Source organism: Phyllostomus hastatus, unplaced genomic scaffold (genome assembly GCF_019186645.2).
Source record: "Phyllostomus hastatus isolate PE091 unplaced genomic scaffold, TTU_PhHast_1.1 phas_contig_40, whole genome shotgun sequence".
Taxonomy (NCBI): domain Eukaryota; kingdom Metazoa; phylum Chordata; class Mammalia; order Chiroptera; family Phyllostomidae; genus Phyllostomus; species Phyllostomus hastatus.
In genome coordinates, this window is record NW_025333872.1 from 78,419,034 (window position 1) to 78,441,634 (window position 22,601).

A 22,601-nucleotide genomic window follows, 5' to 3' on the forward strand; every position below is an offset into this window, starting at 1 on the left:
GTTAAATCTACCTGTCTTTCAGCGAAACATCTGAAAGTGCGGACTCCATCATCAGCCTGGTGGTGGGATGGACAGAGCGAACAGGGCCTGCGTGTGGGGCACCGGGCACAGCAAGGACACCGGGGACCCTGGGGCCTGCGGCTACGGGGCAGGGGGATGGGGAGGAGGAGCTGTTCTGGGATTTGTGCTCTTTTCTTTCCCACTGGTTTTGGTCAAGATTGTATTGTATCCACTGGTTCTAGAATGAAGTGAAATTCAGAAGGCTCCGAGTGTCTCGGGGTGCTCACGGGTGTCTGAATCTACAGGAGAGGGCTGGTCTGTGCAGAGGAAGTGGATTGAGAAGGCTTGGAGGCTGGAGGGAGAAGGAAGACAGAGTCCCGGACGTCAGTTAGGAGGGGATGGATTGGTGAGGAAGGAGATGCAAAATGTGTGAGCAGAGAGATCCCACAAACCACCTGGTCACTTGGCTTGGGTGGCTGTACCTACAAGGTACATATGTATGTGTGAGGAATAAATGCCTTTGGAACCCAGAGCTGTTTACTTGCAACTATGCATGCCCATGCGCTGCATATGTGTATGAATGTGCCAAAGTGTGAGCTCTAACTTGATCGAAGAGCCTCATTTACTACATATGGTAATGAAAACACATTCAAATAAAGAAAAATAAGAGGTGTTTGAAATCACCTAGAATATCAAAGGTAACATTTTAATCAGCTTAGGGAAAGTTTATTTTGCAACTTCTGCCAAATGTATATATTAATCTTTTCAGTCATTTACTTGCACAGCACAGCTGAAGAACTTCGCTAAGTTGGTTGTAATGATGTAGGAAGGAATTTCTCAATTACACCCTCCTAGGTGCAAAAAATAAAACACAAACCTGACATTTAGTACATGTTTCAAAATGTAATGTGCACTTCAGCACACTCATAAATATATTCTGAGAAAAAATAGAATATTCATTTGCATACCAGCCTGAAATGCTTTCCCACCTGTATTCTATGCACACCCCAATCACAATGTACATCTGAGGCCAGGGCACTTGAGCAGTTGTGGCCAGCTGTTCCAATAACAGCGCCCCGGTGAGCCATGCTTCTGGTCTAGGCTCCTTTGCAATCTGACTTTGCCACTCCTCACACCAGGAGCTGGGTCTCTCTCCCTACTCTTTGAATCTGCACCGGCTTTGTGACGTGCTCTGACCATGTCCTGGACATGGCAGAAGTGACCTTGTGTGACTTTCAAAGCCAGACCAGAAGAAGCCTGGCCAGTTCTGTTTTCACTCTCCTGGATAGCTTTCTTGGGATTGCTTAATAGGTCTCCCGAGAGGCCATAAGGAGGACACCCCAGGTACCCCAGTGGAGCTGAACTAACTGTCAGGCAAGTGAGTGAGCCCTCACGGACCTTCGTGCCCAGCTGACACTCTAGATCAAGGCAGCCCATGAGTGAGCCAAGCAAAACCGGCCAAAGCATCACCACGCTAGCCCATACAGGGCCATCAGATGATGCGGATCCTGGCCGGCAGGATCCACGTGTTGTAGCCGTGAGAGAAAAATTCAGAGACTACAGAAGTCCTGTGGAGAAAAAGGGATAGCATGGCCGCTCTCTGAGAGAGAGGGCCCCGGCCCCTGCCTGGACAGGCTTTTATTGCTCTTCTGGGTACATTATATTGAGGATGATCCTTATTTACTATACACAGGTTTGCTGCAGGTGATTACCTTTTACAGATAACAAAGGAAAGAATATTGCTAATTACTTCAAAAAGAAGGATGTTGCAGACCGAAGGAAAAGTGGTTGAACTGGTTACACTCCATACTTGCGAGGTTTAGCACACACTTTAGGAAGTTACAGTAAGCACTTGCTGCCTCAATTCAGGGTGAGGGAGTTTTAGCAAAAGCCAGTCTCATAGCAGCCTAGGTACAATGCGGGCCTGATTCCCCACGGGAGAACCTATCTGTGGGCGTGGGTCCTGTGTGCCACTCACTCCCCACTGGCCTTTCCAAGTCGGAGCTGAGCTACATTCCCACGCCATGTGGAACGGTTCCCTATCAATCAGAGATAGTAAACTGCTGCTGCTTTAAGCCGTGAGTTTTGGAGGTATGTAGGCAATACCTACAAAGTAGGTATACCTATGTAGGCAGTTTTGGAGGCAATTTTACACAGCTTGGGTTTCTTCTATGTAGCAGAATTTGAACACCATGTTATGGCGAGAAGCTGTACCCGTCCTTTAGGCCTGGTCTAACATTTTCAGCCCTATAGCCCTCTCCCTTGGACATGAAATGCCAGCTAGACTGTGCAGTGACAGTATGCTAGGAGGTACCAGGGACTTCAGGTGTGGAAAGTAACCCCCCCCACCCCCGGGCTGGCGTAAACATCACATACCTCCCAAAAGCTCAGAAATACCCAGATGACATTTTGAGAGTCTTCCTGGACTTGCAACAGGCAGGTTGAAAATGAATTACCTTATTTGTTTTTATTACTCTTTCTTAAATTTATGTACAACTCACACTTATTTCAATGTTTAATCTTAGAAGTGTTTTAAGTCTTTATTTTGAAGTGATGTTTTTGTGACCGGAAATATGCTGTAGGAACTTAACTCTTGTTTACCACAATTAGCCTATGGTAAAATTGGTTTTGTTATACATCATTTCACTTAAACTCAAGGTTTCCAAGAAGCCATCGATGACATTAAGCGAGGACTTATTGCACTGACTATGTAAGCCAGTGTCTCCCCCAAAGGACCATGACCGGGATCTTGCCTAGAACTTAGGAGGAAGAAGAGCACGAGAGGCACCTAAAAGAAATGTAACAGGAGTGATCAAAGAGGAAAAAAATCCCTGACATCTAACAAATAGGACAACGTTGCAAAATATCAAGAGTAATATATTTAAGAGTGTGGACTCTAGAGTCACAGATGTGGATTCTAATTCAGACTCTAGCACTTCCTAGCTGTGTGATCCTGATCAAGTTACTTAACCTCTCTGAGTCTCAGTTTAGTCATCTGTAAAGATGATTTTAATAGTTATCTCTAGCCATCATAGGATTACTGTAAAGATTAAAATAAAAGTATCCATAAAGCACCAGGCACATAGCAAGTGCTCAATAAATGTTGGCAATTATTAAACAATTATTCTAATAAAAGTTCCAAATTCCACAGGTTTCACTGGCATCCCAGGCTGGGAAAACTGTTGCATATAATCTCCAAACTGTTTCTTCAAATGGAATCCACCACCCCCCTTCAATTCCTTCTTTACAGAACATACTGTTAATATTCCACTTGTTTTCCAGTTAACCCTAAGACTTAAGTGCATTTGTGTGTGGAAGCGGGGTCTGTCATGCACTGCCTAGACTTGCCTCCAGTTTAGCAAGAGGCCTTTCACTAATCTTGGGCCACTTTAGAACTAACTCTACATGAACTGAATTCTTTCCGGGTTTCACATTAATGTTGGAGATGCTACCATCCTGTGAGAACGGGAGCGCCAACACAGTCAAGTGCCGGCCGGGCAGCCGCACTGCTACAAGTGCCGAGCCAGCGCCTGGAAATCTGCATGGCGAGAAGCACACTTCCGATTAACCAGATTCTCAAAAGGCAGGTATTCCAAAATCTGCTGTGATTTACAAGCAATCACACCCTCCAACTTTAAACATTTTTCTACGTTTTTGTTTTAAGGAGAGTAGAAGATCATTTTCAGATAAACCATAACCAAAACATTTTCTGGCACTGTCAGGTAACATAAGCTTAAGACGAACTGGGAGGAAATCTCAGGTAGCTTAACCATGACTAGATTTTAAAGTGGAATATCTTTCCAAATCACTGGGAAGATGCACAGAAAAAAGGCTGAATGAAAATATGAGGTCTGTCCAGAAGGCATCCAGCCATGTCATATGAAAAATAGAGACATTTATTGAAGAAGATACAAGATGCAAGGAATACTGCACACAGGACAATGATGGCTCAGGTCCCCCCAAAATAGGCACCTTGGGACCTCATACAGTTCTCCCAATCACTGTCAGCTACCCCATCATATTTTCCTGAATCTCATCAACGGTCTGAAATCTCTTCCTTTTCAAAGGTGATTTTAGTTTTGGGAAAAGCCAGAAATCTCAGGGCACCAAATCTAGGTTGTAGAGGGGCTGAGTCACCTGGGTGATTTGATGTTTCACCAAAAAACTCTGCATGAGCCAGCACATTGTTGTGATGAAGCTGCCAATCACCAGCTGCCCATAGCTGCAGCCTTCTGAATCATCCAAATAGTTTCCATGGAGGAATGTTCAAGTTTAACGCAAAATTTGATGCAGATTCGTTGCTCTACTCACTCAGTCATTTTGAATGCAACGGCCACACAGTACACATGCTCACTCAACAGCATCTACCACCCCCACTGACTAGTAAGTGAAGTTGTCATTGCTCACACATGCACATTCCAGCCCACCTTCTTTGGCTGCCACTTTACGTCGGTGTGACACAAACCCTTCTCGTTATGCTAACAATGGCTGGACTTCTTCTGGACAGACCTCATACATGCGAATGTCAAAAGTAATTTCTCTCAGAATATCATTATCGTGATTTTTTTAGTTTCTTTTTGATATAAATTTCATATTTTACAAATCTGCTGAAAATGATCACATGCTACTTTTATATTGCATATAGAAAAATAAAAGAATGTTATTTCCAAGGCAGAAGTGATAAAGTATAGGTTTTTTCTTCTCCTTCTGCATGTTGAAAGAGTTTACCAATGTCTGACATTTCATGTATTTTAAGCCACATGAACTGAGTGCCAGAAGGAAGAGAGCAGCGACTGTCACGGGGAGGCTTTTGGCAACGGACCCATCTACGCCTGCTTCCTCACTGCAGATTCTGAGGGATCTGGTTAGAACAGCCAGCTTCCCTTCCAGTTCTTACCCCATTTCAGGGAGCAGAACAAAAGGCGCCTGGAGTCTGACAGAGAGAGGTTCCCGAATTCTGGGCCACCACTCACTGGCTGTGTTATTTCTGGCTGTAACTTCACCCTGGAGCTCCGTATTCTACAGTGTAGCACGGAGCTTCCTATCGTCCTCCGGAGAATGTGGTGAGAATGAACTGGGAGACAGCACTCGGGCAAGTGGCCCTCAGGGCGTGTCCCGTGGTGGGTGCTCCACGCACAGTGGCGGTTCTCGTTTCTGTTACTAACAGAATATGATAAAGCTGGGAATGAAAACATTTTAAGACTTCCCTTTCCATTCTTTCTCTTTCAATTTATGCATTATTTATTTTACCCCAGTTATTTATCTAGAGTCTCTGTCCAAATGTCTTTTATCATACACATGTCAAACACGTAACTTATAGAATGATCAAACCATCAAACCATGGCATGACTTAACTCTCCTGGCACTTTTCTTCCAGAAGACAGAGGATAAACAGATCCCCACCACTGGCTCAAATGCAGCTCTCAGAGAAGGCCCCAGTGGAAACATTTCTGTTCCCATCACAAGTTTTCTATACTCACTGGAACACCCAAAGGATGAGGGCTCACAGTCTGTGCAGGAGGCTGCAGATGAAGGCAGGCCCCTCCCATGAACTCAGAGGGCCCGAGGATGCCGTGGTTTCATGGACCAGCGGCTGGCACTCACTGAGGGAGGAGGATCTGCTTCCAGCTTCCACAGCAAGAACCAGAAAAGGCTGAAATGCTTTTCTGGGGCATTTTTCACCAGCAGCCAGGTTAGGGTTATGGAGTTCTGTCATACAGCAGGAATCCAACTGTGACTTTCAGAGAAATTCAGATGCATCAGGGCTTGTCAGAGAGTCCACCCGAAGCCACGAAAAAAAATTCTAACTTATCCATTCGCAACAGACCAACCCACAGCTTTGATACTGTGCGATGGCCACAGAGAAGTTTCTAAATGGTGATTTGCACATGTGCAAACACACACAAACGGAATCTCCTAAAGTGGTGCTCTGTGTGCAGCTGACACACTTATAACCCACGTGAAATTGCTCGCTGGTCAAATCAATCCACTCAGTTCCTTTTGTGGTGAGTCGTAACACGGCATATTAAATGTCCTTATACGTCCTCCAGTAAAGAAATACATTTCCCAAACTGATCTGAATTATAACCAGTTTTTAAAATTTTTATTTATTTATTCAGAGAGAGGGGAATGGAGGGAGAAAGAAAGGCAGAGAAACATCAGTTGGGTGCCTCTCGCATGCACGCCACCCGGGGAGCGGGCCCCAGCCCAGGCGTGTGCCCTGACCTGTAATCGAAGCAGCGACCTTTTGCCTTGTGGGACAACGCCCAACCAACTGAACCATGCCAGCTAGGGCAGAATCCCTCTTTCGCTGGTATAGCCAGTAACATCCTACAGGAGTGACCTGTGGGAACACCAGTTTGGGAAACCTGGCTTTATTTAAAAGACATTTTTTTGTATCTTCACCCAAGGATATATTTTTATTGATTTTAGAGAGCGGGGGAGAGAGAGAACATCAATGTGAGAGAGAGGTATGGATCGGCTGCTTCCCTTACACACCCAGACAGGGGACAGAACCACAACCTAGGTACGTAACCCGACCAGGGTTTAGACCCACGACCTTGTGGTGTATGGGATGATGCTCCACCCAACGGAGCCACCCAGCCAGGGCAGGAAGCCCGACTTCACAGCGCAGGGGTGAAGCAGTGCAGGTGCAGGGCAGAGCACAGCAGGGAAGGTGCCTGACGGATGGAGGAGGCCCCAGGGCAGGGGGCCTTGTCTGGGAGCACATCAGGCCCCCTCCACCCCCGGGAAATGTCCAAAATTTTAGGAGGGATGCCCTGTGGGGGCTGCGGGTTGTGAATCAGTGAGTTAGAGCAATGGCTAAGGTAACTTCAAATTATAAATACAATAATAATTAGACCTAATTGAGTATGATTATGCTAAGTACAGATCTCCTCCCAGGAATTCAGACTGTACCCTTATAATAGATGCAGATAAAGAACAGATTTTTTCCCCCCAGGAAAGAAGCTTTCTTTTTCCAGGAAAATAAGGCAACCACGCAATGCATCATGACGTGTGGCTCAGCTGAGAGCACCCTGCAACTCCAGACCGGCAGTCTACAAGTCTCAGCTTCCTTCCGTTACTACAAAAGCCTCCACAACAATAAAGGAAAACCCACAGTCAGGTATAGCTAACTCCCTACCTTTTAATTATTCATGTTAATGCTTTGCATTTGTAGACTTTATACTTTACAAATGCTAATCAGGCCCAAGGGTTACATGAATAATGGAAAGCCACAAATAATTACCACCAAGTCGGATTTTAAGCAATATTTTCAATACTGCTCTCCCTAGAAATCTTCCCCAAACACTGCCTCTCTTCTCCCCTCCACTTACAGTTTTCACCCTAAAAGAAACCTTAGTGTAATTTGTTTTATCAAGAAGGCCAACTACACTTTTATATCCTTTGCTTTTACTCTGGCAACCCAATAGCAGTAATGCTGGATGGCCAAAAGGAAGAAGCCATAAGAGGAGAATCCCCCCAGGCTTGGGCCCAGAAACCAGATGCACCGTTCAAAACCAGGAACCTGAAACCGGGCTCAGATGTCCAGGCGCCACGTCAGTGGAGGTGACAACTGCCCTCCCTTCAGTCTGCAAGGTGGTGGTACCCTCTGCTTCTGCCTCCAGAGCCTTGACAGACCTGCCAAGAGCCCTGAGCTCGCAACCAGATTCCCCATGCCAAGTGGTTTAAACCAAGTGGTTTCCTTGTCCTCCTCTAGGGGGAAAGAAAAAAACAACAACACCTAAACACTGCAGGTGTTCCCATTATTTTGTTTAAAAATCTACTTTAAAGAGTGTCCAATTTTGCTAATTAAAACCAAGTGCCGTTTCATACCAATCTAACCGGCAAAAATATCAAAGTGTTACCAAATCTGGTCTACGTGGGGGTATGGGGAAGCATGGCCCCTCGTATAATACAAGGGGGACTACCACGACAAACTCCTTTAGAAAGCAATCTGGCAGGTGAAAATGCACGCACACTGCTCGGAACTCATGGAGAAATGCACACACGTCCATGGGGAAGTCTGTACATCGTTACGGCAGCTCGACTGCAGCAGCCGCAAGGCAAACACTGACCCACTCCTCTGTCCCCCACCTGGGGACAGTAAGCAACTGAGGAAAGTAAGCAACTGCGGTCAGGCCAGGTTCAAGAATTCTGCAGTAAACTCACATTGCCAAATTCTGGGCATCAGTCAGAACAAATAAACGACATTGATTACTTTGATAAGTATTTCAAAACTCAAGTGAGTGAGGAGAAAAGTACAAAATAGTAAATTGATACGTTAATATAATTTACATAAATTTAAACACACAAATGGTATTATTTGCAGGTCTAGACATGTAGCAAAAGTGCGGGAACAGGTGGGAAGAGCATGAGCTGTCTCCCCGGGAAGTAGGAAAGGGAGGGAGGGACGGAAGGAGGCAAGACCACAGGAGGGGAGAGGAAAAACTAAGACATCAGCCATAATATTTTATTTATATTTCCTGTAGTATTATATATATATTTAATACAGAGTATTTAAATAGTTTTAAAAATGGTCTGGGTCCCAGTATATGGGTATTTTATTATTTTAGCTCTCTGCTCTTCATGTTTTTACTTTTGAAATAATGATTTTCAAAATAACTTAAAACTCCCTTTTCCAGTGTTTCAAGTGTAACTTGAAAGTGTGTATTCACAAAGACACATGCGCCCCTATGTTCACTGCAGCATTATTCCTGGTGGCCAAGACATGGAGACAACCGAAGTGTCCTTCGATAGAGGGCCGGACAAAGAAGACGTGGTGTATGTGTGCACACCGGAATACTACTCAGCCACAGAAAAGACGGAATACTGCTGTTTGCAACAACACGGAAGAACCTTGAAAATATCACACTAAGGGAAATAAGTCAGATGGAAAAAGTCAGGAATCATGATTTTAGTCATAGGTGGGATATAAAGAAAAGCAACAAATTAACAAACAAGGAAAAAAAACCTCACAGCCACGGATGACAGTATGGGGTTAGCGGAGGGAAGGGCGATGGGGTTAGCAAAGGGTCAAGGGGGTCAAACGTAGGGTGACGGAAGAAAATTTGACTTTGGGTGGTGGGCCCACAGTGCAACGTACAGATGATGTATCACAGAATTGCACACTTGAGACCTTTATAATTTTACTAACCAATGTCACCCCAATAAATTTAATAAATGATAAAAAATAATAAAGGCCAAAATGAAGGATAAAACAGTAGACCAGGGAAATTATACAATCTTACAATAATGTGTAAGGTGAACATGAGGTGGGTTATCAAGCCATAAAGTACTGCCTTAAGAACACAGTAATACATTGCAATTTCAAACAGACTTGAGTGCCTTCATTTTTGTGTGGCCGATGTAAAAGTGCTGTTTGGCTCACAATGCCATTATGAAAATAATTGTCAAGGATAATGAGTCTCAATAAAGATATTTGCTATATCTATACAACCACTAGGCATCTGAGATTATTGTCAAGTTACAGAAAATGTTCTGAATAACACGACTACCACTTACACGTCAGCTCGTTAGTGCCAGGCACAGTTACCAGCATGTTTCACGTGCTGTCTCACCTAGTCCTTAACAGCTCCATGAGACAGGTGTTGCTGTTACCCCTGCCTTACAGATGAAGCAAGTCGACGCAGAGATACTTAGCGCCTTGCCTGAGGTGTACAGTCAGGAAGTGCTGAAACTGGTTCCAGAATGCAAGTCACTAATTCCTCCACCAAATTGCCCCCAGGAGGCTATGGCGACACTGCTCAGATGCCAGTGGCCTCAATTCAACATTTACTTTGACATGCAGTCCTCAATTCTAAATTTCAGAGATACTTCTAGGACATTAAAACCTGAGATGTTCGTTTCACCAGTCAGAAAACTTGGGTTTCACCCTAGCCGGAGAGCTCAGCTGGCTGGAGCGTCGTCCCAATACCCCAAGGTGTGGGTTTGATCCCCTGTCAGGGCACGTACAAGAATCATCCAATGAATGCATAAATAAGTTGAACAACAAGTTGATGCTTCTCTCTCTTCCTTCCTCTCTGTCTAAAATCAATCAATACATTTAAAAAAATAATAAAAAAATAGAAAACTTGGTTTTCACTAGGGACAACACTATCAAAGACCCATCATATCATTAGAGGTCCCAAAGCACTACTGTGATTCTAAGAAGATCTTCATAAGCATCAAGAAGTGGAAATTGACTTTTCTCAACCCGTTAACTTATCAGGGATCAAGCATTCTGAATTTTGGCACCAATACATTCTGCCATCCTAACTGTCCTAAGCCTTATATTGATCCCGTATATTTACTGTGGCTCCACCCAGGGCTGTTGGCTCTTCATCAATCGACATCTTAGAAGACTGAACTCCAGGTGTGAGGGCCACAAGGGAGGAAACAGATGATGCCAAATGTTACAGGCTTGTCTGGGATGGACCATCAGTCACAATCCAAGATGGTTTTCTTTTTCTTTTTCAAAATTTTATTTATTTACTTTTAGAGAGGGGGGGAGGGAGGGAGAAAGAGAGGTAGAGAAACTTCAGTGTGTGGTTGCCTCTCACACACCCCCTACTGGGGACCTGGCCCACAAGCCAGGCATATGCCCTGACTGGGAATCGAACTGGTGACTCTTTGGTTTGCAGGCCCACACTCACTCCACTAAGCCACACCAGCCAGGAACCAAGCTGGTTTTCTTATTTTTTTCCCCACTAAAACAACACAGTAAAATTTTACAATAAAATATGCTAGAGGAAAATGGAAATAGCCACATATTTGGCAAAAAAAATCACTATTACCTAGAGTCATTAAAGAGTCCTTAATCTTGGAAGATTCGAATCTAGGGCAATGGGGATGACTGAGTAGGCTTCCACTGCAATGATTATGACAATACCGTGCGAAGAAAGGAACTGAAGAAACACTAAAGTCCTGAATTAAAACTTTGCTTTTCAGCGTGTCACCTAAAAGTAGTAGGGCCTCACTCTTTAACCTTATTCTCTCCAAGTAATAAGACATAGATCAGTAATGATATTAACTCGCTCATGAAGCATCTAGAGCAGTAATGATGCACAAGAAATGATCGAGACAGTCTCAGAGGCGGCCCAGAGCATTCAATTTGCTTTTCTCATCTACAATGCTTCACCAAAAATCACGTCGCTATCCACATAACTGTAATTATCCTTTGACATGGGAGACTTAGTCCAATGTTGGTGGCCAGCAGTCATTTAAAATCTTACCGTCTTCCTTCTTCAAAATCACATCAAATGAAAACAGAATTACTTCTCCTTTCTGTCATTGAGGTTCACTTAGAATATTACAGCCTATATGCCTACTTCTTTTTCTCCCTCTATTCAAGCGAGTAAATTATGACCTAGAAGCTAAATTAATACACCCTCAATATCCATAGCAAAGTAGCAGAAAATGTTAGAAGTTAAGAGTGAGGTACAGTGAATGGAACACGGGGTGAATGCCAGCTGTGATGTGATTTGACCAGGATAACCGGCCAGCAGCTTCCGTAAGGGCTCGTCGGAGGGCCAGGGACAAGAAAGTGGGACAGTCCCGAGCACTCTCACAGTCACCCTCGGCAGCCCTAAAGAAGAAAGAAGAGGCCACGTGGGGACACTCAGAGCCTGCAAGGACGGCCCAGGCATCATTCCAAGTGCATTGTTGACACGGTCATCTATGAGTTCCAGGCTTGGAAAAAGGGCCAGTGAGCTGGAAGGGTACTAATAACTGTGAGAACACGGAGGATTCCCCAGACTAGAGGTCATGCAGAAGACGTCATGAAGAGGTCACCCAGAAGGTCACGCCGGGTTCAGAAGGTGTGAGGCCACAGTGCAGGCTGGAGGATAAGCTCACATATCCTGCAACACCTAGCACATTGTCAACACGAGGTGGACACAGAAATCAGTGTTGGCTGCATCTGAAGTTTGTAGGGGCCTAAGGGGGTTTCTGAGTTCAAGATACTTTAGGTACCATGGTAACAAGTCCCAACATAGACCTCCGATGCTGGCTGGCTGGCTAAACGGAGTAGAAGCGGAAGCCATGTAGCGTCAAGGAAAATGTCATCACTGCAACTTGTGGCAGTGGAGTAGAGATAATTTTGAAGTCACTTGGATTGTGAGAACATGTTGTAAAGTTGACTGATGATCAGAGAAGTCTTGACCCAAGTAACCAATTTGGAGTTCCACTCATAATGCATGCTCATGTCTATGCAATAGTCCCTAAACTACTAGATGGGTGAGGGCAGCTCTAGGATAATGACCAACCACCAAGTCAGAATTGGGGAAAGGATTCACAACTGCAAGGTCAGGAGAATCAGAGGAAACAAGCTTATGAAAAGAAAAGGTGTTTCCGGAAGGAAGCCTAAGGGAAAAACTCAAAAGTGCTGAGGTTTTGAATCCTAAAGTCTCACTTGCTACTCTGCATCTTTCCCCACTGCTGACTGAAGGTCTGCACCAGGAACTGTCTACCTACAAAGAACCTGTTTTTCTGGGCCTGGAGAAAAAGGCTGACGCGGGGATAGTGTTATAAGAGAGGCATACAGAGAATCTTCTGAGGGGGCTCACTGCGATGCACTGGAATGGGCGGGGAGCCAGAGGGAGCCAGATCAGGCACACACTGGGCTGCCGGGTTCACCGCGCCTCCGGGTCTTGCTCCCAGATGTTTCCTGATCCAGAGGAGCAGACAGCGTGGCAGACAACACTTGTCAAAGGGCTTGGGGAGAGTTTAAGTCAACAAGGATCTGTTTCTGGTATAAATTCCCACTGGCTTGCAACTTATGCTTTATAGTCGTGATAGTGAATTTTAGTTGTTCAGAAGGGAGGTAAATGCTTATACCACTTCAAATGTGGCCATAATGAGTATATGCCACAACTCAAAATGAACATTTCACAATGAGCTCAGTTCAAGGGAAGATGGTAGAAAGTGCTTCCAGAATCATCTGGCCTGGAATTTGGTCCAAGTAAGTCATTGCAGAATCTGCAGGCTCTTGGAGACATAATGTCCTAGCAGAAAACTAGCAACATAGCATCTCTGCACAAAGACTAGTGGGCAAAGGTCTTTAATACAAAAGTCGTTGTCCCATCACCAGGTAGGACGATGACTGATCTGGTATCTGCAGGCCCTTCCCAGATTCAGACCAAAGTCCTGGACCCTGAAATGCTCTAAGACTCATTCAGCTGTGCTTCCCTCATTTTCTTGGGCTGGCACTGCCCGTGTGTCATCTCTTATCAGTCATGTAACCTATTTTTAGGGAGCCTCAGCTATGTACTAGGCCCTATATTGGGGGCTAGGGATGCAGCGTGAATGAAACAGTCACGCTGCCCTCTCAGAGTTCAGTCTAGTCGGGGAGAGAGACATTACACAACTAGTCAAACCAACACTTAATCTACAAATTGTCTGAAGCAAAAGTAGGACAAGTTCATGATCCTATGACACCCCAGAACATGGGACTTGGCCTGACCTGGGGCAGCCTTCAGGAAGTGACACTCAAACAGAAGGACAAGCAGAAGCCGACCAGGCACAGCGAAGCAGAGAGAGAATACTCTGAAGCACGTACCAGGCAGGAGGAAGAGCCTGCCTTGGGATGCAAAGACCCACTGGTGCCTGCGCTTAGCAGTTTCTGACATCCAATATGGTGCCTCCACCATGCGCACTGACTAGGGAGAGAAACAGCACTACAGAAACAAAAACAGAGAAAAAGGTAGAAACAAACCATATTCAGAGCAAGAAGGCTTAGTGCTAAAAACAGCATGAGAAAAGGAAGATGGCCCGGATAAAGCTGGCAGCCCCAAATGTGACCACCTTCATATAATCCGGGTCACTGCTGAAACCTGCCCACACACCCAGGACATTTTCATCAAGCAATTCACATACACACACAAGAAGGAAAACAGACACAGACATAGACACAGACACAAAGTACAAAATTGAAGCGGAAAAAAAAAAATTCCTTTTGACTAGTTTCCAATACAGCAGAGGATCAAGGCTCCTAAGTCAGACTAGGTCACCATTAATCCCAAGGAATAACAGGTATACTCCCTTAATCGTATTTAAAACAACAAGTGAGGTGATCTGACATAGTATAATTTACTTCCTTCACTTCACACAACTAAACTAAATTACAGGGCACCTCAATGAGTACCCTACCTGTCATCTAGCACACCTGACCCGCATGCGTAAACACAAGACAAGAACCCAGCACGCACGCCTCTTGTGGGGAGGGCCCTGAGAAGACCTTGCACAAGAGGAAGGCTTCCTGGAGATTTTCATTCACAGGCAAGTTAAGGTAAAAAGTAGGAGATTAGACCAGAGAAAGTATCTCTATAGACGAGAGTCTGATTAAGGGGCTGGAACAGACAAAGAAAATCACGTGTTGGCAGAAGTTATCAGAAAATGTGGGATATCTGATTACAAATTACCATTTTTGTAACGATCACTTAATGAGCCCCAATTATTTTCCAGAGGGTGTGCTAAGTGCTTATATATTATCTCTAATCCTCACCACCACCTGTGAACATGACTTTATTAATCTCATTTCACAGATGGGAACCTGGGGGTTGGACAGGTTAAATAACACTAACTCACCAATTTCCACAGGCAGAGCTGTTTCTGCCACATCAAACAGTCTTTCACTCCAGCCTTAGTCTGAATTTCTAACAAACTTTGGCAAATGTGGACTGTGGCCCCTCACTACTCAGTCAGTCTCGTTAAACTTTCCCCCTGATGTGAATTGACATCCCTGATGGTGGCAGGTCCTGAATTCCCATCAGTCCGTACTAAAGGGGATCAGAGGTAAGTTTCTTTGTAAGGAGGCAACTTCTTTTGAAGTTGCCTTTTTATTTAAAGTTTGCAACCCCTTGTTTAAAAAAGTTTTAAAGGGGCCTACAGAGATTCTAACACATCACCCCTTCTCCAAGTCACCCCTTGACAAATGCCCTTGATCCCTGACCTTGGAAGCAATGCTATGAAGAGTACAGACGAGGCAGCAGTCTCCATATGGTTGTTTCCAATGATGACTTTAGCATGACAGGTTCCACTACATATGCTGCTACTACTTTATTAGTCCCATTTCTTTAAATTTAAGGATGAATCTAGCCTCTAAAGCCATATATATGCAAGATCAAAACTGTGAAAATAATTTCCCCTGGTTTTTACTTCTAAGCTCCATCATCATTTCACATTCCACACTGGACCTGGCATGGTAAATTCTTTGGAATCCAGACAGAATCTTTTAGAATTCTCTCACTAACATAATCATTGCTGGGAAGACAGCCTAAAAATAGAACTTGCATTATGTGGTCAGCAAAAAATATTCAATGGTGTTCTGCTAAGTATTTCAAACACGACATCCTATGTCCATCTGTGATATTGGCCTTTGAGTCCAGAGCTGAGGTACAATGGGGTACGTGGTGCCTCTTTAAGTTGGCAAATCTGAAACATAAACCTATCACATAGAGGGTTCGACATAAGCTGGGCTCTATTTACTTATTTATTTTTTATTTATGTATGTATTTATGTATGTGTGTATTTTATAATCTCTACCCAAAGATATGTTTATTGATTTGAGAGAGTGAGAAGAGAAAGGGAGGGAGGGAGAGAGGGAGAGAGAGAGACAGAGAGGAGAACATCTATGGGAGAGAGAAACATCGATTATTATCTCCTATCCACACTCTGCCCAGCGATCAAACCTGTAACCTAGGTATGTGCCCTGACTGGGAATCAAACCTGCAACCTTTGGTATACAGGGCATTGCTCCAACCAACTGAGTCACTGGGCCAGGACTGGGTTCTTTTGAAATACCTAGAAGATCTGAGAATTAAGATGGACTTTCTCAAAACCTGGCTGGTATAGCTCAGTGGATTGAGCGCCGGCTTCAAACCAAATGGTTACTGGTCCGATTCCCACTCAGGGCACATACCTGGGTTGTTGGCCAGGTCCCCAGAAGGGGGTGCGCAAGAGGCAACCACACATTGGTATTTCTCTCCCTCTTTCTCCTTCCCTTCCTCTCTCTCTAAAAATAAATAAATAAAATCTTAAAAAAAAAAGATGGACTTTCTAAATAAAATTATCTTCATTGCTGTGAAGTTATTAGTTTCTCCTAAAGACAATATTAAGGTGCCTGTAGAATCACCTGGAAAATCTTAACAATGAGTTAATTTTTTCCACTTTTATATTTCCTTTTTATTTTTTGTTTTTAACATTTTACAAAAATTGTTCAATTACAGTTGTCCCCATTTCCCCCCATTACTCTCCTCTGGACTCCCCAACCCCCACCTTCCATTTTCAATCCTCCTCCCCGCCCACCTGCCCTCCCAAACCCTCTACTGCCCTTGTTCATGGGTCCTTTATACATGTTTTTTGATTTGACTCTTCCCCTTCCTTCCCCCTTCCCTCGTTTCTCCACTCTCTCCTCCCCTCTGGTCACTGTTAGTTTGTTCTTTATTTCCACGTCTCTGGTCCTATTTTGCTCACTTATTTTTTTTTGTTGATTAGATAGGTGAGATCAATGAATTAAATTTAAAGTTGCTCCTGGACACATGCTGATGTTAGTGGAAATGGATACTCAATTTAACCTTCCAAAAATAACACCTAAGCTCTATCAGCTGGGAGATTCTCACCAAACACTTGTGTCTGTGTCCTATGGTTGGAACGGTCAGCTATGTCGTTAGCTCCATCAATCACAGCTCTTAAAACAGGCACACGATGTTTAAGTCTTTTAGTTGTACATAGTACGCAAATTCCATTATATTGGGCTGGCCAGAAAGTCCATAACTTTTTCCAGTCGATGGCTCTAGTAGTGCTCAGTTGTCTTTAACTTCATTCGAAACAATTTTGTTAGATTGTACTGTGTAACAGCTGTTGTATAAACATGCATTTTAAAAAACTTACCAAATTTGGTGAACTTTTGTGCAGCCATTGAAGATGGAAGAAAATACGCAATACTTTCAGTGTATTATGCTTTATTATTTCAAGAAAGGAAAAATGGCCCTGGCTGGCCTAGCTCAGTGGATTGAGCGAGGGCTGCGAACCAAAGTGTTGCAGGTTCGATTCCCAGCCAGGGCACATGCCTGGGTTGCAGGCCACAACCCCCAGCAACTGCACATTGATATTTCTCTCTCTCTCTCTCTTTCTCCCTCCCTTCCCTCTCTAAAAATAAAAATGAATTAAAAAAAAAAGAAAGTAAAAATGCAACTGAAACTCAAAAAAAAGACTTGCGCTGTGTATGGAGAAGGTGCTGTGACTGATGGAATGTGTCAAAAGTGGTTTGTGAAGTTTCTTGGCACCACTGACATTCTGGCCAAATAATTCTTTGTTGTGGGTCTGTCTCATGCATTGGAAGATGTGTAGCTTCACCCCTGGCCTTTATCCACTAGAAGCCAATAGCGGGATATAGCTGACATACTCAAAATATCCAAATCAATAGTTATTGGTGAAAATTAAAAACATGTCTTTCACTTTATAGAAAAACATAAGGGACTTTTTGGCCAACTCAATATATAGTACCTAATTATACGAAAAGTTTATTCATGTAGAAGTTAAGTCATGTTCGCCTTGTCCACAGTGATACATATGGTAACTTCTACATCTACAACATAGATGCCCGGGAGATAGTTATACTCACGTGATAGATATTTATAGAGAATCCACTGAGTACAAGCCATACATTAGAAATTATGATCCGTATTCCTGACGTGCCCTATTCTCATTATTTTTACATAAATGAATAAAACATTATATATAGGGTTGCTTTAGCAAATACAAGATTGCACCAATCAATTTGACTTTAAGATTTCCTCCTCATAATAGGGATCTTGGATATTATTGTTCTTCTAAACGATGCTTTTGCCTCATTAGCTGTAAAATCCTACTGCTAAAACCTTCCGCCTCATCCTGAAATGGCACAAATAAGGACCCTGGGAATAGACTACGGTCCAAGTCCCACAGAGCAAAGGAGGAAGAGAAACCCAGGAAAGCGTGGCAACGACTCTAGAGAGGCATTCACACTTCTCGGCATAACACTCATCCTCTTTGAAAAGGAAAAGTCTCATGATTTACAAAGAGGACACATCAGCTGCTGCATCATCACCTATCCAACGGGAATATAAATGTAAACGGTAGATTATATTTCATTTGGACACTTTAACTGGCAGAAATTCTACCTTTGCAGCAGACAAGCCAAAAGACGAGAAGCCACTGCAGGCTCCGTAAATACACATTTTAACCAAAAGGGAGGGGTGGGGAGAAGGAGAACGCAGTTTCTCTGCAGTAATGTGTCCTGATTTCAAGGAGAAAGTTTATTCCTTTACAATGTAACTGGCAAGTAGCTAGTAAAAAAGGACAGAAGGCATAAAGTAGTCAATTAATAACACCTTGTAAACAGGCACCTTCATTTTTCCACCAAAGAAAATGACGCACCGTATGATGGAAAACGACGGGGCACAGTGGATTCCCGGATACACTATCAGATGAATGCAGTGCAGCTGAGAGTAACAGGACTAACGTGTCAGACACCTCCAAACAGTGCTGTCCCTTTCCGAGTGGTGACCTTGAAAGGACAAATCTAACACTATCAACATTTCTTAGAATCCCTGGGTTACGAAGACCTTCAGACCCTATGAAAATTGTATTTGAATGTTAAATTCACCTGCATTGAATAATGCCCCGTGCACTCTGCAAGGTACTTAGAAAGAGGGGCAGTCCTGGCCCTTAAGAAGCTTACAGTCTAGAGAAGGACACAGGCGCGTGCACAGGTAACTTCATTACACTGTCAGCCCTGCCCCTGATTTCACTTATATTCTCGCGTAATTTGCACAGACTTGTCTTCCTCCGCTAGACAGTGAAGCACTTCTGAGAGCAGAAGCCACGTGAGTGATCTCTGCATCACTTTCGCAATGTCCCAGCAGAGTAATCTGCACAGAATGAGCATTTAACAAATGCTGGTTTAGGGAGAAAATGTCATTACTTAATCATCACACTGTATTCAGCAAAATTCTCCACACGAGTCTCCAGGGTTGCCTGGAAAGGTATCCGAGGGTATTCAGGCACTGCAGTCTGCAGACAGCCTCTCTGAAGCCATTCCGAAGTCAGCAGAGCTCCGAGGCCTGGGTGCTGAGGCACAACACCAAGGGCAGGAGCCCAACTCTCAACTTCTGTCTAAATGTCACAGTCAGTAATGGCAAGGCACATGAAACATTTACACTTCTATTGATTACACGGGAGCGAAATCTCTCCTTCAATAATTGATCCATCTACCAGCTAACCAAACTCCTGTCTCGCTCTGCCAGGTAATTTTAAAGCCATCACTGGAAGTTCAGATGGCAATCGACACGCTCGTGCTGACTGAATTCATTATGATGGCTACCCAACAGCAGAGCTCCTGAAGAGATGCTACCTGTTATTAATTCAGGTAATCCTAGACTGAGCGTCGACCTTATTGAATTTAGAAAGCAAGCACCGTTGTTCCTGGTAATGACGGAACACACACACTCAGTGTAGAAACCAGGTTTGGATGTGGTTGGCCGACTAAACCGCATAGTGGGCAGAAAAGGAAACAAAGTTTCTTAACAGTCGCATCTGAAAGAGAACCTGTATGTCATCTTGTTATGATGCTTTGGAAATAATAAATGAGAAAAAAAGAAGTATATTACAAGTTGTCAAAGACGGTACCGGCAACTAGTGACTGGTAAGAATAACATGGAGAGTAGGTGATAACATTTAAGTAGGAAAGAAAATGAAATTGTCTCAGAGGAAGAAAGAAAGAAATGAAGGAAGGAAAGGAGGATGGGAAGGAAAATGTCTCTCAATCCAGGTCACTGTGCTCCCTGGCAGGGGAGGGGCCACTCGCTCCATGGGACCCTTCCTCATAAGCACATTCATTTCGGGACTCCGCTGTATCTGGCACCAGGAAGCAATTAAGGATGGACAGGACAGAGAGGATGCAAATTCAGAAGGTCACAGCTCTGCAGGCTAGAACTGTGTTGTCCAATAAGGTGGCCACTAGCCACATGTGGTTAAAAGTTTAAATCAACTAAAACTAATTAAAATCTTTAAACCACTTTTCCAGTTGCAGTGGCCATATCTCAAGTGCTCCTAGCCAGGTGCGGCCAGTGGTCCCCGCATGGAACAGAGCCTGCACAGGACGCCCCATCATTGCTCTACCGGGGAACAGAACTAGACTGGCACGTGGACACTCCTGTGGCCAAGGGGCCGAATGGTTTGTTACGAACAATTTGAAGTTGTGCATTTTCATCAAGAGCACCATCTGGTTCAACTGCCTTAATTCATGCCCGAATAAAAGAATCAGCTCAGTCACCTTCCTTTCACAGCATCATTGGAATCCTGAGGTCATTTGGTCCTCAGATCGAAGCTTTGTCTCAAAGTAAAGCAAAGATCAACTGCAGTAGTATGGTTCTACGTATTAAAACTCCCCAGTATACATTCTTTATTAAAAGGATGCAAACATATACTTTTGGATTTAAAGTACACAGTTTCAATTATATTTAATAAAAGCAAACTAAGATTCTGTCAAGAACCAGGAAAAAGAAAGCCAATAGTCCACTGGCTTTCAGACACTGGGTTCTAGTCAAACATTCATTCTGTCATTGCTTCAATGTTTGCTTGCTCCTCTGCCACGCTACCGCTCTGTACCACACAGAGAGAAATCTGGTATCTAAGTGACGGAACAATTTGAATGCAAGCTAAAATGTAATCAGCACATGGAAACAACAAAACATAACCTACAAACTTAAGAGAACAGCTTATATATATTCTGGGGAGGGGGATGCAAGCATCTGGATACTGGAAAACTTAAAATGCAAGCCTTTAAGCCCTTCTTCAAAAATGCATGATGTTGCCGTCTCTAACAATTACTGCCTGGGTGGGTACGAGACGAAGCTGAAGATGATGCAGTACCGGGGGACCGGAGAAGCCAGGCAAGCTGCTGCTCCACCTCACCACTATGAAAGAACAGCCCAAGAAGCAGACCTCTCCTTTCTGGACCCAGCACATTCGAACCTCTCTGTGGTGTTCGGTGGCAGAGTTATCAGAAGTGATAAAACCTCGTGGTCCCCGCCCGTTCTGAAGCTTTGCCCTTTACAGTCATACTCATTGTTTGTTTTCCTCCTCTCCACGCTCTTGGCATTTCAGAGTGGAAAAGGAGTAACATCTTGACCCTCTGCCCAGGGAAAGGCTGCAGTCTTTGGCCACTTTACCTAACTCACCCCTTTCAAGGAGAAACTCACCTCATTAAACAGAGATCACCTGATGTGCCTAAGAAGGTGGGGAGAGGTTCATTTAAACCTTGATGACTCATGTCCCCTCCTCCTGCAGAGGACCGAGTCCTTGGCAGCTGTTTAAGTGAGTATATGAAAATTAAAGCTCTTCAAGCCAAGAAAGTAGCTTAGGTCAGAAACCCAGCTGACCTGAAAGCTACCAAATCTGCAAAACCTCTTCCACGTTCATGCACACGCAGCCCCGGAGTGTGTACACCACCACGAACGGGGCCAGGAGGTCGCAAGTACTCCACGCAGCAGGCACCGCGAGCACAGTTTGAGAAGCGAGCACAGTTTGAGAAACGCGCTGTAAGCGGCGTGGGAAAATGGGCTGGCTCTGACCAAAGGGGAGAGCTAGTGCATACCTTTCGGTCTTCTGGAATTTCCATTCTTTTGCTGTTCATCTTCCTCATTAATGGTGAATAAACCAAGGGGAATTGGCCTTGCATTGGTCTTCTTCAGTCTCTCTGGTCGGAGAGCTGTAGCTGATCCAGGCATACCGCTGCTACTTGTTTTTAATTATTATTATATTAAATATATATGCTTATGTAATTGCAGCTCCCAGGAAGCCGCTAGTTTCTAAGCTGCCGGTTCATTTGAGCACTTGTAATAGATCCCCTATGGGTAAACAGTGTGCAGACAGCTGACGGATACTACCAGCCACTTGGCAACTGAGGCCCTGCCGTTCCCCCTCACCTAGCAGCAACCCCCTCCTCAAGAAGCCCCCTCCCACTTACTCCCCACAGACACATGTGCAGGCTCTCTCTCTCTCTCTGTCACACACACACACACACACACACACACACACACACCCTTGCAGAAAAGCCCTGTTAAGGACACGCAGGTTCAGGTGGCTCCGTCCACTGCCTAACCCGTTCAATCAGATCCCAGCTTCTCCCTCCTGCTGCAGCACTTTTTCCCAATCCTCTTCCTGCTGCCGCACAGCAAAATACTCAGCACACAGCACAGAGGGGAAAATATGGTCCGCTGCCATTAACAGTTGCCCTGACAACCCTGACATATCCTAATCAAGGAGGGCTGGGAGCGGCTCCATGTCCCCCGGCTTCTGCCGAGAAGAGAAGCAGTGGCTGCCTGGATGCTGCTCCGGGAGGAACTCACCAGCAGAGGAGTGGCCGCGTGAGGCGAGGCAGCCGGTCTGCTGGGCAGCTCCCTCTCTTCCCCTTGGCAGCAGGAGCAGCAGGATGGGAGGAGAAACGTAGTTTTGTTTGCACAAGCAGCAGCAGACTCCCCAGCAGGGAGAAAGGGGCTCAAGGCTAGAAGGCTTTTTCTTCTTCTAGGGGCCAGATTTTCTGTGCTACCAATGTTTGC

At 44.5% G+C, this 22,601-nt stretch overlaps 1 protein-coding gene across 5 annotated transcripts in view; it reads right to left on the reverse strand.

Annotated features, from left to right (window-relative positions):
- MAP7 (microtubule associated protein 7) overlaps positions 1–22,601 on the reverse strand; it is a 159,598-nt gene that overhangs the window by 115,677 nt on the left and 21,320 nt on the right. For 2 of the 5 annotated variants that reach the window (XM_045843050.1, XM_045843046.1), the window contains exon 1: positions 21,638–22,350. The exons of 1 other annotated variant lie outside the window; for it this stretch is intronic. In XM_045843050.1, coding sequence (XP_045699006.1) covers positions 21,638–21,770 — 133 coding nt within the window. In that variant the 5' untranslated portion in view covers positions 21,771–22,350. Of the gene's footprint in view, positions 1–21,637; positions 22,351–22,601 lie in introns of those variants that run through there. 2 more of the 5 variants (XM_045843052.1, XM_045843047.1) reach the window with 2 other exon arrangements.